The sequence below is a fragment of the Pteropus vampyrus genome, unplaced genomic scaffold (genome assembly GCF_000151845.1).
Source record: "Pteropus vampyrus isolate Shadow unplaced genomic scaffold, Pvam_2.0 Scaffold253, whole genome shotgun sequence".
NCBI lineage: Eukaryota > Metazoa > Chordata > Mammalia > Chiroptera > Pteropodidae > Pteropus > Pteropus vampyrus.
This window is the reverse complement of record NW_011889034.1, coordinates 812,580-828,435: the sequence shown is the minus strand read 5'-3', so window position 1 is coordinate 828,435 and position 15,856 is coordinate 812,580. Positions and strand designations below refer to the sequence as shown.

At 61.9% G+C, this 15,856-nt stretch overlaps 1 protein-coding gene across 1 annotated transcript in view; it reads right to left on the bottom strand.

Annotated features, from left to right (window-relative positions):
* The window catches only part of NSD2 (nuclear receptor binding SET domain protein 2), a 52,576-nt gene that overhangs the window by 9,123 nt on the left and 27,597 nt on the right, over window positions 1-15,856 (bottom strand). The window contains 10 exon segments of the mRNA XM_011374692.2: window positions 592-708; window positions 1,115-1,384; window positions 5,004-5,107; window positions 6,266-6,471; window positions 6,614-6,770; window positions 6,993-7,029; window positions 7,031-7,173; window positions 7,748-7,948; window positions 8,672-8,795; window positions 9,203-9,334. Coding sequence (XP_011372994.1) covers window positions 592-708; window positions 1,115-1,384; window positions 5,004-5,107; window positions 6,266-6,471; window positions 6,614-6,770; window positions 6,993-7,029; window positions 7,031-7,173; window positions 7,748-7,948; window positions 8,672-8,795; window positions 9,203-9,334 — 1,491 coding nt within the window.

The window sequence follows — 15,856 nt, the reverse complement described above, 5'->3', positions numbered from 1 at the left end:
TCGTGTCTCTCCTGAGTCGCGGACGCTGCCTTTGCCTCAGCCCCTGGGTGACCCTCATCTCAGGGACCAGTCTGTGCGTTAAATGACGGACGGGGCTCATTTGACGACACACGAGCAGCTTAAATTCAGACTGAAACACAGTGAGGCGCGGGCCTCGAGTTTTTGTTCCTCGTAAAATGACCTCCCTTGGCACCCAAAAGGGAAGGCGTGACAAAGGGGCGTGCACATTTGCCTGTGATCACGACAGGAGCCACCTGGAAAAAGGCCCAGCGCCCTCAGGTGTCAGTCACAGAGGGGACGCAGCCCGACCACCGTGTGGTAGACAAGCGTCCGCCCCCTCCTTCCGCTGAGCCCAGCAGCCAGGCCGGCATTCCAAAGCGCTTCCTAACCGGGGCTCAGACCCGCGGCACTGACGGAGACCAGCACGTGACGGTGGCGCCCACTGCCCGTGCCCACTCCCCGCCTGTGCGCTCAGCGAAACCGCACACTCTGCGTGCCCGGCGGGGCACACGAGCCCGGGTGCTCTCACGCTGCCGGGAGCCGCGCGGGCTTGGAACCGAGCGGCCGCGTGCACGGGGCGGGCCCCGGTACCTTGTCGATGGTGAGCATGTAGAAGTGGGTGATGTCATTCTCGTGCGCACGCTTGATCCTCGCCATGCACTCGTCCTCGTCGATCAGCTCGCCCACGTACTCGTTCACGAACTCGCCCTGGCACCGGAAGGGCGCGGTCACCGCGGGGGCCTGCCGGCCAACTCTGGCCGGGTGCGAGGGCCCACGCCGGTGAGTGCCACGTGTCCCCCACAGGCTGGGCGCGCCACCTGCTCCCTGCCGAGCCACCTCCCCTTGGCCGGGCCGGTGCCCCCGAGCTTGCCGGCTGCTGGCTGGCTTCCTGCTGCAGGACAGCGATCGCCAGCGTTACGACCAGAGGCACGTTTTATGGGACCCTGTGACCTCTGCCCTGGCAGATAACTTTCAGGTGAAGTTTGACAACGTTCGATTGTAGTAAGTCAGGTAACACTTTAAGGGCCCTCCACCCACGAGTGCAAAAGCACGAGCGAATCCGGCCCAGGGACCAGCGGACCCAGTTCTGAGAGGCCGGGGGAGGGGCACACACCTTCCTGATGTCCCGCTTGGCGACCAGGCCCCACCCTTTGCCATCCGTCCTGATGATCTTGGTCTCGGGGTACTGGCGCTTGGTGAAGCACTGGTTCTGGCAGAACTCCCCAGCAGGGCACACCTGCGGGTGGCACTCGAACATCAGCATCCGGTTCAGACACTCCGAGTCGAAGCCGCACGGGTTCTCGTCAGTGGGCTTGCAGTTGCACTTGGGGATCTCGGAGATGTCGGCAGTGTAGATCTGCACCTTCCCGTACGGCTTATTCACCTGCACAGAGAGGGGCGCCTCAGCCCGCACGCCCCGCCACCAGGCCGGCGGGGGCCCGGGAGGCGCTGCGGCCCACATGGCACCATGGCCCTCACTGAGGCGACGGACTGGCTGACCCCCCACCCAGAGCGCAGCCCTGACCCCACAGCCCGCGTTCCCATCTGTGCCTCTGTTCCTTGTTGATCAGCGAGAGCTGACCCTTCTCCAGCCGGCTGTTGTAACAGCGAGAGACACTAGACCCACTGTCCCCACGGCACCAGGAGGTGGCAGTGGTCACAATCCCTGCTCCTGTGAACTCAGCTCGTCGCCAGAGAGAGAAAGCAACTCAACAATAACGCGGCAGAGAAAAGTGAGAAGAGGCCAAAGCACGAAGGACGAGGTCTCAGGCGTGTGGTGGAGGCGAGGGTCACTGCTGAGGGACAGTAGAGCGTGCTGGACAGCACTCTGCAGACTCGCTCAGAACCGACGTTTCTGGCTCTGATCCAGCAGCATCAGAACCCCCCGGATGAGGGTGGAGAGCGGTCCCCTCCCCACAAGCACGCGGACGCGGCCCAAGCTTCGTGGCGAGGGCAGGGCCTTGACCAGCAGGCAGGCGGCCAGTATGCGTGCCAGAGGCCGTGGGCTCTGGGCGACGGGCACCGGCTCACACGGCACAGGCTGTGAAAAGGGTGCCGCCTCTCAGGCCCTGGCTACGCATGGACTTGCTCCCTGCCAGGACTCCTGGCCCCGGGGTGGACACAGGGCCACGGCCGGGACGCCAGTCCTGCCTCGCCTGCCACGCCCTCTGAGCTGGGAAGGCCGTGTGGTCTCACGCCAGGCCCAGGCTGACCACTCTGGTCCCAGCACTGGGCGACGGTGTGCTCCAGGCCGGGGGCTGGTCCCCTTGCCCCTCCAGGGCTGCTGCCCACACACTGAGGCAACCACGTCTCCAAGCAGAAACCCGGCCAGCTCTGCCCAGCCCCCCTCGTGGGAAGGACGCGCATGTGGTGGCGACGGTCTGCCATCCGCCCGCTCGGACGTCACCTTGATGTGCTTGTAGGGCGGGGGCTTGCGCGCGCTCTCCTGCGTCTCTCTGGCTTCCCTCTGCAGTTTGATTTCACGAAAGCGTGCCTCGGCTTCTTGCAGCGCTAAAGCCGGTGAAACAGGAAAAGACGGTGAGCGGCCGCGACTCGTCCACTGCGCCCTCCCGCTCCGCTTAGAGGGGTCTCCAGTTTCCATAAAAGTGGAGGGAACGGGGAACCGGGAGGGGCAGACACGCCCAGTCAGCTAACGAACCCGCTCACTACAGGAAAGGCCCGGGGCCGGGCCTCCGTCACGGTGACCACTGCAGCCCCCCAGCTGTGACCTAGTGACAAAGTGCCAGGCATGACACACTGCCCCAAATCAAAACAAAATTCATTCCGTTCCTTTCAAGAAGACGCTCTGAGAAGTGAGGATGGAAAACACAAGGCCCTGAGCTCTGTGGGACACCGCCGTCAGCGCTAGGCGTCAGGGGCCAGCCGTGGCCAGGCATTCGTTGGCCAGGGCTGTGGCGGGCAGCTACTCAGGGCTCCAGTGCCGGGGGTCCGGAGACGGGCATCCCAACCCCACCTACCAGCTGGCCCACGCTCAGCACGCTGCCACCTCTCAGTTTCATGACGGGTTTGAGAATCTTTTGCTGCCTACCCATTCTCATTCGGGCCTGAGGGCCTACTGCATGCTGAGGACCTCTGCCCAGTGCAGACGTGGCCCTGCCCCTCGCCAAGGTCACCGGCTGGGACAGGCTCCTGCACGCCCTGAGTTGGCCATGGGCACGCTGTCCTCACAGTCCAGCGCGAGCACCATGTTCTCCAGTCTGAGGGCTGCCTTCCCATCCTGTCTCCCACTTGGCAGCAAACTCAGGGGCGGGGCATCCTGTCCACCTGCCCACACCTGACACCCAGTGTGTGCTGATGGGGGTGACATGAGCCACCCCGAGCCCCATGCACAGGGTCTAGACAGCAAGAAGCTCCCACGACACCTGCGCCTCGCACGAGGCAAGCTGGGGGAGACCCCTGCAAATCTGCACTAACGTCACTTCCTGAAAACAGCTTCAGCGATCCTGTAGCGAGCGAAGTTCATCACCAACGACGTAAAAGTCATGTCCTAGCCTGTGCTTCAGCGCATTGGTCTGCAAACCCACTTTCCCCTACAGTGCAGCTAGCAGGCTCAGCCCAAGGTCCGCGACAGAAATCGGACTTTCAGAAAGCAGAAATCAGGGTTCGCGCCCGAGACCACCGTGGCACGCCGCCTGGAGATCTCCGTACCGTTTTTGAAGACTCTTCCGATCCCTCTGACCCCCTGGTAGCGGCTGCCCCGGTCCCCCTCCATGTACGGGAACACTCGCGCCTGATGCGTCCAGTAATAATCTTTAGACCCAAAGAAAAACACAGGGAATTCTCCAATCTCGTGCTTCATTTTCTGAATATTTGGGGGGGTGGCACTCGAACATCAGCATCCGGTTCAGACACTCCGAGTCGAAGCCGCACGGGTTCTCGTCAGTGGGCTTGCAGTTGCACTTGGGGATCTCGGAGATGTCGGCAGTGTAGATCTGCACCTTCCCGTACGGCTTATTCACCTGCACAGAGAGGGGCGCCTCAGCCCGCACGCCCCGCCACCAGGCCGGCGGGGGCCCGGGAGGCGCTGCGGCCCACATGGCACCATGGCCCTCACTGAGGCGACGGACTGGCTGACCCCCCACCCAGAGCGCAGCCCTGACCCCACAGCCCGCGTTCCCATCTGTGCCTCTGTTCCTTGTTGATCAGCGAGAGCTGACCCTTCTCCAGCCGGCTGTTGTAACAGCGAGAGACACTAGACCCACTGTCCCCACGGCACCAGGAGGTGGCAGTGGTCACAATCCCTGCTCCTGTGAACTCAGCTCGTCGCCAGAGAGAGAAAGCAACTCAACAATAACGCGGCAGAGAAAAGTGAGAAGAGGCCAAAGCACGAAGGACGAGGTCTCAGGCGTGTGGTGGAGGCGAGGGTCACTGCTGAGGGACAGTAGAGCGTGCTGGACAGCACTCTGCAGACTCGCTCAGAACCGACGTTTCTGGCTCTGATCCAGCAGCATCAGAACCCCCCGGATGAGGGTGGAGAGCGGTCCCCTCCCCACAAGCACGCGGACGCGGCCCAAGCTTCGTGGCGAGGGCAGGGCCTTGACCAGCAGGCAGGCGGCCAGTACGCGTGCCAGAGGCCGTGGGCTCTGGGCGACGGGCACCGGCTCACACGGCACAGGCTGTGAAAAGGGTGCCGCCTCTCAGGCCCTGGCTACGCATGGACTTGCTCCCTGCCAGGACTCCTGGCCCCGGGGTGGACACAGGGCCACGGCCGGGACGCCAGTCCTGCCTCGCCTGCCACGCCCTCTGAGCTGGGAAGGCTGTGTGGTCTCACGCCAGGCCCAGGCTGACCACTCTGGTCCCAGCACTGGGCGACGGTGTGCTCCAGGCCGGGGGCTGGTCCCCTTGCCCCTCCAGGGCTGCTGCCCACACACTGAGGCAACCACGTCTCCAAGCAGAAACCCGGCCAGCTCTGCCCAGCCCCCCTCGTGGGAAGGACGCGCATGTGGTGGCGACGGTCTGCCATCCGCCCGCTCGGACGTCACCTTGATGTGCTTGTAGGGCGGGGGCTTGCGCGCGCTCTCCTGCGTCTCTCTGGCTTCCCTCTGCAGTTTGATTTCACGAAAGCGTGCCTCGGCTTCTTGCAGCGCTAAAGCCGGTGAAACAGGAAAAGACGGTGAGCGGCCGTGACTCGTCCGCTGCGCCCTCCCGCTCCGCTTAGAGGGGTCTCCAGTTTCCATAAAAGTGGAGGGAACGGGGAACCGGGAGGGGCAGACACGCCCAGTCAGCTAACGAACCCGCTCACTACAGGAAAGGCCCGGGGCCGGGCCTCCGTCACGGTGACCACTGCAGCCCCCCAGCTGTGACCTAGTGACAAAGTGCCAGGCATGACACACTGCCCCAAATCAAAACAAAATTCATTCCGTTCCTTTCAAGAAGACGCTCTGAGAAGTGAGGATGGAAAACACAAGGCCCTGAGCTCTGTGGGACACCGCCGTCAGCGCTAGGCGTCAGGGGCCAGCCGTGGCCAGGCATTCGTTGGCCAGGGCTGTGGCGGGCAGCTACTCAGGGCTCCAGTGCCGGGGGTCCGGAGACGGGCATCCCAACCCCACCTACCAGCTGGCCCACGCTCAGCACGCTGCCACCTCTCAGTTTCATGACGGGTTTGAGAATCTTTTGCTGCCTACCCATTCTCATTCGGGCCTGAGGGCCTACTGCATGCTGAGGACCTCTGCCCAGTGCAGACGTGGCCCTGCCCCTCGCCAAGGTCACCGGCTGGGACAGGCTCCTGCACGCCCTGAGTTGGCCATGGGCACGCTGTCCTCACAGTCCAGCGCGAGCACCATGTTCTCCAGTCTGAGGGCTGCCTTCCCATCCTGTCTCCCACTTGGCAGCAAACTCAGGGGCGGGGCATCCTGTCCACCTGCCCACACCTGACACCCAGTGTGTGCTGATGGGGGTGACATGAGCCACCCCGAGCCCCATGCACAGGGTCTAGACAGCAAGAAGCTCCCACGACACCTGCGCCTCGCACGAGGCAAGCTGGGGGAGACCCCTGCAAATCTGCACTAACGTCACTTCCTGAAAACAGCTTCAGCGATCCTGTAGCGAGCGAAGTTCATCACCAACGACGTAAAAGTCATGTCCTAGCCTGTGCTTCAGCGCATTGGTCTGCAAACCCACTTTCCCCTACAGTGCAGCTAGCAGGCTCAGCCCAAGGTCCGCGACAGAAATCGGACTTTCAGAAAGCAGAAATCAGGGTTCGCGCCCGAGACCGCCGTGGCACGCCGCCTGGAGATCTCCGTACCGTTTTTGAAGACTCTTCCGATCCCTCTGACCCCCTGGTAGCGGCTGCCCCGGTCCCCCTCCATGTACGGGAACACTCGCGCCTGATGCGTCCAGTAATAATCTTTAGACCCAAAGAAAAACACAGGGAATTCTCCAATCTCGTGCTTCATTTTCTGAATATTTGGGGGGACATTTTTGGGATGGCAAACTTCTGCCGGCCACCATCTATTATAAATATTAAAAACAGGATTCACAGACTCTTCAGAGAGACAATCATTCCAACACATTAAGCTCTGTAAAGTAAAAACAACACGTTTGAACAGGCAAAGGGGAGGTGGGGAGGTGGGGGGGGGCGCGGCCCTCGCACCTGTAGTTCCCGAGCTTGACCCAGACGATGTCCTGGCAGTGCAGCCGCTTCCCGGCCCGGCACTCGTTGCAGAACCAGCTGCCGTCGGGCGTCTCGATGCCCAGGCAGTCGGGGTGGAAGGCCGCGGGGCAGGACTCGCAGCACAGAAGGCTCCCGCCTGCAGGAGGCGGGGCTTAGCCGGCCTGGCACCGCCCCCTCCCCTCTCCACCCCGCCCGCGCCCAGCTCCCAGCTCCCAGGCGGACCCAAAACAGCCACCTGTGCGGGGGAGGAGGCGCACGGACGCGACTGCCACGCGCCGCCGAGAACCCCCGCACGCGCCCGCGAACCAGCGCGGCCCGCGCCGCGGGAACACGCAGCGGGGCCGGGGACGGCCCTCACCTTTGGAGCACACGAAGCACCAGCTCACGTTGACGTGGGGCGTGGTGCCGCTTCCCCTTCCGCGCCGTGAAGTGGCCGGCGCAGACCATGCTGTGCGAGGCCAGGACCGCGCAGCCGGCGGCCAGGCAGGCGTCGCCGCCGTGGTACGCGACGGGGCAGCGCACGCAGCGCATCATCTTCCCTGCGGAGACACGCACGCTGACGCACGCCGACCACGCCGACGCCGCGGGAAGCGCGCGCGGTGAAGGGAAAACACCACCCCTAGGACCGGGAGGCTGAGAGCTTTTAACAGACGCCGTGTGGGGAGGGCGGGCTGGGGGGGCATCCTGGGCACTTGTAGGGGGCTTAGTGCACCCCTGCCTCTACCCGCCAGATGCCAGCGGGTGCCCCCCAATCTCCCCAACGGTGCTGGGCGGAGCGAAGCCGCCACCCTGCGCCCCGCACACCCAACGTGCCACGCACACCCAACGTGCCACGACACGGGAGGGCGCCGACTCTAAACGACCCCTGCCGCGTGGGAAAGGCCACTGCAACGAGAGCGAGCAGAACCCAGCGGACCGGTCCGGAGACCCGGCCCCCGCCCCCCGCCCCCCGCGGTTCAGGGTCGTCGAGATGACGGGCGGGAAGGAACGGAGCCGGGAGGGCCCGTCAAAACCCTGGCCCAGCCTGCGTCCAGCCAGAGAGAAACGACTCCGGCAAGCACGGCCGAGTGGGGGACCGCCGGGGACCGCCCCCCGCGCAAAGGCGCGTCCTACCTTTCGAGGGCCGCGGGTTGGACGGGTTCGAGGCATGGCAGCTGACGCAGCTGTGCAGAGGGCAGCGGAAGCCCCGGCTCTCGAACACGGCCAGCGGGAACCTCCGCACACAGGCTTCGTGGTAGAACTTCCCGCACTGCGAGACCACGCAGCGCTTCACGTCCCCCGCGCTCTCCTTGCACACGAAACACGAGTGGACCCCTACGCGGGGGGGGGGGCCGGGGCCGCGAATCAGACCGCGCTGCGGGCTTGGCCGGCCGCCCCGTGGGACGCTTGTTCCCGCCCCACCACAGGGACCTCAGCCGCCAAGGGTCACCTGAAGGACGGGCAGTCACTCGGGTCCGCCGGAAGTTGGAGGAAATGACCCCCAGGAAAGGCTCCCCGCTGAGGGCACACACCCACTCACACCCACAGGCAGACAGTGCCCCAGAGCGAGCGTCCCGCTGGATGCCCTCGCTTGGGGGGAGACCCCAACCCGAAGCCCTGCTCTGAGGAGTCAGGAGACCAGGCCTGGCCAGTGGACAGGAGGGGACAGGGACCCCACGTGCCGCCCGTCAGCCCGACTGCACCACAGAAGCCCACGCAGCAGAGAAGCAGTGGCCACTCGGGAACAAGCAAGGACCTGCTTTTTCTACTGGGTCGGAAGCTGAGGCTGCACCCCCAGGAGCTCCTGCTCCTGTGACCCTCAGTGTCCCGTGACCCAGGCTATGGCACCATGACGGTCCCCCACAGACAGCAGGCTCATGCCAGCCATGGCAAAGGGCGCAGCAGAGCCCACCACCAATTACCCCGTTGCCTTGCCCAGCACTTTGTGCCGCCCTGATGTTTGAGTGAGTCTTTAATCAAAGTGTAGCTCCCAGCACCTCCTCCGAGGGGAGCATGGGGGAGCAGGGGCACAGGGGCCGGTGGGGACATGGCACTTGCCTGAGGCGCACTCGTGGCAGGTGAGCCGCCCCTCCGGAGTCCGGGGCAGGCCAAGGCAGGACGGGTGGAAGGCGCCGCAGCAGGGGCCGACGCACAGGGCCAGGCCACCCGTCTTCTCGCACAGCTGTGGGCAGAGAGGGACCCGGTGATGTGGCCGGGGGCGGGCAGAGGGGACAAACGGGATCGAGAGCCCCAAGGACACCCGAGAGTGTGGAGCCCAGGCCGGAAGGGTCCAGAACTCCGCACGTCCCCACAGGGAGCCCAACACTGCCCACCAGCCACCCCTATTCCACGTCCTCCACAAAGCGTCTATGCACATGGGTGCGTGTCACTCCTACACGTCACTGAATGACGTGACCTGGAGCGCTTCATCCCAGGACCCGCTGGTGGCCCAGCGCCTTCAAAACGAAAATCAGTGACAGTGGCAGTGGGGGGGATAGGGGAAAGAGACGCTGTGGCGACACGCACTCCCGTGGGCCTGGGACCCGAGCCAGGTACGCTGGAGGACACAGGCGGTGGCAGTCCCCTCACCTGGCAAACGTGCTCCTTTTTCGCAGCCACTCCGCGTTCAGACTTCTTTGAAGAGATGGACACCTCGGTCTGCGTTTCGTCGGCACTTTCATACGGGGACTCGAGGGGCTCGTCTCCCGGGCCGTCCGAGACCTGCAGAGAAGGAGGTGGACGACAGTTCACTAGTCGCAGAGCTGGGATGAACACCCGGCTGCAAACTCATGCGTGAGGACTCGCCCCACCCACGCACGCACCCGTGCCGCCGCCTGTCAAGCGTGCAGCAGCGACGGGCTCCCGTGATCACACCGCTCGGCAACCCGCCACATGGGAATTCCGCTTTATTCTCCTGACTACTCGGCACGTGTATGCAGCGAGAGGCACAAGGTGTGACACTCCCTTAACATGTCTCAGACGTGAAGCGACTTCCTGAAAACCTGTGTGCGCTACTAGGTGACCGAAGACGAGCTTGGGACCGAGGATCTCGACCTTTCTTACCAACTGGTTAACATCCAACTACTTCAAGGTTAGAGAAGGGTATCAACACGGAGTGCACCTGGAGGGGACCAAGTGCAGAGCCACGTGTGAGGCCCTGGCCGTGACCTTGCTCGCTGTCCCGGGGCTGTGCTAGGCTGTCAGGTGTTTCGGAGTCATGTCGTATGGGGCACTGACGCCGCCTCGTCACACGTGTAACTGGCTCACCATCCTGGTCTCACCCCCCCTCGGCCTATGTTCCCCGCCAGAGGGGAAGGGGGGGTGGGCGGGGTGAAACCTGCGGCTGCTTAGCAGGTGCGTCTAAGTGAAAGGGCTGCGCCAGCGAAAAATAGTCATTTATCAGAGATCATGAGGCTCACCACCCCCCTCGTCCTGGACTCACCATTCCTCCTCACTGACCAGCAACAATAAACCTTAACAAACAAGTCTTTAATTAGAAAACTTTATGTGTCAATTTCAAATTTTAAGAAACTCTAAAGACGCTTAGAGTTCGTCTGACGTTAGGTAAACAAATGGTGAAAACTGAATTTTTCAGCAGAGCAGAAGTATAAGCTGTATTTCCCATCCATGATAACAAGTAACTGTGTTTCAGGCTTACTGTTTGCCAATCGACACAAAGCTAGGAATTGAAATTGGGCCGCGTTGAAAATTTTAAAGAGCAAAACCTCAGGCAATCCACCCAAGTCGGCAGCCTCGTCAGCTTCTTCCAGGTTTAGCCCACTGACGTTACAGGAAGCAGAAGATAAAAACCCCAATAAATACAGGGTTTTGCTGACTCTTTTTGATGGACCTGTTGCTTCCAGCGTCTGTGGCGGGGGTGACAGGTGTGTGGTCACGCTCCCTTGTTTGACATAGCGACCTGTGTACAGCTGCTGCCTGAGGCTGCCCGGACGAGTGGCCAGGCACGGCACCTCCCACCCTAACACTGACGCCCAGGAAGGCAGTGACCTGAGAAAATGCTGGGCTCAAACTCCAAGGGTCATAGGGCGTCCACCGGGCGCGGGGTCGCCGGTGGGCTGCAGGGGCTGGGGGGTACGGGGATGTGGCCGTGGGGGGCACTGGAGCAGCACAGCACCCGCCCAGCTCCCAGAGCGGCGCCCAGGGCCACCGGGGGACGAGCTGGCGCGCACTGGACCCAGAGGCAGGGCCTGTGCCTGAGGTGTGGGCTGGGGGAGAGCGCCCGGTGCCCCGCCCCAGCCAACCCATGTCCCCCACCCCCCCCCGGGCGTGGCTGCGCCAACGTAAAAGCTAAAAGGAAGAACGCACGGAGAGGACAGAACACACAGACCAGTCCTGGGTCGAAGGAAGGGACAGCACCTTTTATTTAAGATTTACAGAAAAAGTCAGCACGTTTCCACGTGGTGATAGTTCCTGAATTAACAAAGTCTGGTGTGCAACACGCCATACACATTCTGAGTGAGACATGCAGGTCAGACACAGGCCGCCGGCCTTCACCCCAGCCCCTGCCGGCTACTCGAGCCACAACTAGCCCAGCTGGCCCAGCTCGGGCTCAGCCAGCCCCCCAGCGGCCCAGCGGGGGCCAGGGCGGGGCCCCCCTCCGCTGCAGCTGCGCCTCCGATTGTGACAACGGCCCAGCCACCTGCGCAGTCCCGGCACAGTCCCAAGTCGCCGTCTAGGCATCTACGGTCTACCCCAGGTCCGGTAGGGTGCATTTGGAAAGAGGACGGTGGCATGACCCCAGCCGAGAGCCCCCCACGTGCCCCGACGCCAAAGCCGCACCTGCAGCACCAGCTCCCAGCGGCTCGGCTCCTGGCACCTCAGTTTGCTCAGGCCTGAAGGCGCCTCCCCTGCCGCTGCTCGGCGTGTGGCAGTGTCAGCTTGCCCACGTGCCTCAGAAACAACGCAGTCTCCGTAACACAGGTGACCGCCACCAACAGTGTGAGCACCGGCTGAGCACATCTGCGCCACCTCCTAGAAATGGTGCAGCCACGAAGGGTGACATGCCAGTCCCAGGTCCTCCCTGCTGGGGCTGGGGAGCGGCCCCCTAGGCCCCGCAGTGTGACACACAGTGACTTTTAATCTTTTGACAAAATGAACCCTTTCACAAGTTGAATGCTACATCAGTTTCGGAAATACAGACTTTGAACGAGCATTTCTGTGAACCAACATTTCCGTGTTTAAGTTCCGCTTCTGGAGAGCGAGACGGAGAGCTAGGGGCGCGTTCACCCCGCATTCCGATTCACAGATGACGAGAATCCTGTGTTCAGCAGGTTTCACTAACTTAAAACCAAAATTCTAATCTCAAACAGGTCTTCCAAATAAACGTCACAGTGAAATGTTAGAGTGGATTTCAAGTACTTATTTTTAAAAGTCATTCATCACCTGAAACACTACAGTTCATAATAGCTTTAATCAAAGCAACCTTCGTAGGTGACAGACTGGAACTGCTAGCTGTCCCTGAATTCCAGGGCCGGGCCTGAGTCAGGGAGAACGTGAGGCCTGGCCCACCCAGCACCCTGCCCACACCCACTCCAGGCCTCTGCGTGCTGCACGGGCCCCAGGAGGCGCCAGCGAGCGCCTAGTGTGGCCTGGCCACGGAGGCTGGCCACGCAGCTGCTGTTTCAGACTCCAGTGGCCAGCCCTCGTCACAGGAAAAACGCGTCTCTAAAATAATCTCAGATAATCTTTTCGACCCAACTTTGCCCCCACGGTGTCCTCGGCAGCGGCCATCTCACAGAGCGGGCTGGGGAGAGCACATTTGAGAACAGTGACAGAGCAGCCACGGCCACTGCTCCAGCAGCTGCTGTCAGCGCGTGAGGCTGAGCAGACCCCCTAGAGCTGGGCTGGCCACCCCCCTGCCCCTGTCATCTCTGCAAAATACAACATGCCTGAATGGTTAGCACGCTTCGAAATGGACAACAAAAACCTGACAAGTACATGGAGGCCAGAAAAAAATCGCACCTGTGGGTGCAATGGGACCATCGAGTTGCAAAGGTGTATGACGAGAGGCAGTGCTCAAAGCGGCACCATGGGAGGGCATCCAGCCAGCGCCACCCTCACCAGACAGCAAAAGGAACAAGACACATGCAACACACGACTTCTACCTGCTGAGCCCCCCGCTGGCAGGTCAGCCCCTGGCGATTTCTGACATTCGAGATAAAACAGCAGAAACAGTACTCAAAAGGTCAAAATCAACTTCACTGGCCCAAAGCCCTAAAAGCATAAAAGACTCAGCATGCTCCTTTTTAAAACACAGAGCGTTAAAGGCCACCGGGGAGCCAGTGACAGCTGACAGTGCTCGGAGGACCCTTCCCGAGCAGGTGGCACGCTGCTGCTGTCGGCCAGGCGCCCTTCCAGCCCATGGGCTGAACGACAAGCAGCGGTCCCCAGAGCCACCTCTTCTGTCTCTGGGTTTTTAACGAGGAACCGAGGTGAAGGAACTCCTGACGTTAAAAGCATAAAATGCTAGTTTCACACAAGTCGAAAGGGCCGTCACCGTCGCGCCCACAAATGCCTGCCTGGTCAGGACACCTAGGTGTGAGTGACAGACCCAACGGGCTGGACACGCTTCAGACGTGCGGTTGGCTCGAAATTGAGCAAAGAGGAGGTCTGGGATGTCCCCTCACACACAGTGTCTGTGTCAAGCCACCAGCGAGTTCTCCCACACACTCTCGCCCCACTGGGCTCAACCTAACAAGTGGGGGCCTGTCCTTCACGGAAAAACACTCAGGCTGCTCAGAGGGTGACCGCCGGGACACGGGACACTGGCCACCAGCCACAGCAAGGCCCACACCCGCTCATGACAGGCTTCAGCGAGACCTGTCTCGGGGCACTTCCTGCAGCCGCACAGGACGCCCTAGGGCCCGAGTGTCCCCCGTTCCCGAGCATGTTTCTACGCAGACACTGGATGCGCTCGGCCCTCAGGCCCGGCCCCCTGCACATCTGCGGTCGGTCTTGGGCCAGAGGCCACAAGCGTAACGGACTTGTTCCTGACGCTCCTGACACTCGAGGCTCAACTTGCTCCACCCTTTCCTGGGCTGTACTCGGCTGTCAACGCCCATGACTGCGTGACCCTCCTCAACGGCCACCTCCCCGGTCCCTTAGCACTCGACACTAAACCTAACTGGGAACTCCCAGCAAGGACACGAACCCGGCACACATGAAGCCAGAGTGCCTCTGAGGTCACCTGCGAAGCAGGCCGAATGCCGGAGGGGGGGATGGGGGTGGAGACACCCTCACCTGACATCCCCCAAGGCGCCTTCGCGTGACCCCTCCCTTAGGGTCCTGCTGATCAGCAGGAGTGTCCCTGCAGACACGGCCACCACACTCAGTGGGGGTTGCAGGTGCAGGAGGCGCGATGCCCTGCATGGCACGGGGTGGGCCGCGCTAGGCCCAGACTGCACACAGATGCACGTCTGGTCGGCTGGGGGGCCAGCTTTGGGCCGGCCTGCAGCAGTTGGGGCACGCACCCTGCGGCCAGGCTAGTGGCTCCCCGTGGGGCTGCTCCAGCAAACGCCTCCATTCGCACTCGAGCATCTTCCCAGGGCCACCGCAGTGACTCTGCAGAGCACGAGTGAATCCCACCTCAGTGACAAGCCACTGCGCAGGCCCGGGCCCAGGCTGCGTCAGTGCTGCTGTGGCCTCGGGACAGAAGGTCCACAAATGTTCGCGCCCTGGCCGGTGTGCTGCATCCTATCTCCAGGCTCTCCCAGGACACAAGCTCCGCCCACACGTGACCTCGGGAAGCCACGGGGTCCTGCCCCACCAGCCCGCAGAGGTCCCCACTGGCATCTGGAGCGGGGCCATCCTGCCCTATGCAGGGTGCTGAGCATACCTGCCTCTGCCTGCCTCCCCGAGGTGAGAAACGCTGCATGTGTCACCCGGCCCGTTCGTGCGGCCCCGGGGACTCAGCCATGCCAGCTCTGAGCTGCTCTGGGGCACACCACTGAGTCGCTCTACCGGTCCTTCCACCTCCTGGGGGGCTGACTCCTGAAGCTGTCGCTAGAACTCGCTGGCCACCCCAAACCCGCCATGTGACAATCTCAACCGAGCCTCTCAGCCCTGCCACTGGCTTCTCGGGCGAGTCCTCGCTTTCGGTGACCATTTCGTGAACTCAGACCATTTTTACACCGCCTTTTTTTCACCTTTTTAATCAGTGACCAGCTTTCTGAGAGCCCTGTGTCACCCCTGAGCTCGTCCACATCCTCAAGGGACAGCATCTGAGCAGAGCCAGCCCAGTCCCGAGCCGGCCCTCACACACGCCCAGGGCCTGCCACTTCCAGTTCACTCCGCCCCACGCGCCGCGGTGCCCAGAGCAGCTGCCTTCGTGCCCAACAAAACGCATGCCTTTGGGTAAAATGGAACGATGGTGACTTTATTCCTTTATTGTCATAACCATTACTGTCACAACAGTGAACCACCGAGTCCTTGCAAGGTGCCAGGCACCCTACGTGTTTCACATGCATCACACTGCTCAGCGGCTTAGGACACAAGTATTAGTCAGAAACTGTCGTCAGAGGAAAGCCACACGGGAGAGCAGGGGGCCACCCGAGTGCCACACGCTTGGCGGCCAGAGTGACCGCCGAGACGCCCCCCTCACCATGCACGGCGGGCCCTGGGGTGCCATCAGGGGTCCCTGGGACGGAGACCCGTGACAGCATGAGGACGTCATGTGAAAGCAGCCGATGGGGCAGGCGGCTGCGGTGGCCCCCACGCAGCGGTCACTGAATCGAGAGTCAGCGGTTCACAACGACACTGCACACGGTATTTGTCCCTACGAATTTGCTCTATCTAGTGTCATAGTAAAACTGTTTAATAGAAAAGACAGAATCGAAATTCTCCCTGCCTTTTACGCTGGGTGTCAGTTCACTCTGCAGCTCTGAGCACGCTGCACTGGCCACGAGCAGCCGACAAGGACGCCGCTCAGCGTGTGCCGCTTGTCCCTTGTTTCTGAAGGTACAGATGCCGACACTGTTCGGTAAAAACTCAGTGAGTGAGGAACTAGAGGAGAAAGCGACCTCTACCGGGGCGAGCCCCTCGGTGCCGTGTCCTTGCCGTGGGCCCTCTCAAGGTGAAGTCTACACTCGTCACTGCAGCGTGAATACGTTTCTGTCACGAGATGAATGTGGTTGGTTAAACGGCCTTGGTCAGGCATCTTACCTTGGTCTTAAAATTTGTTATCTGTTTTCTTCATTGTGTGTTTATTAATACGAATAAAAACAG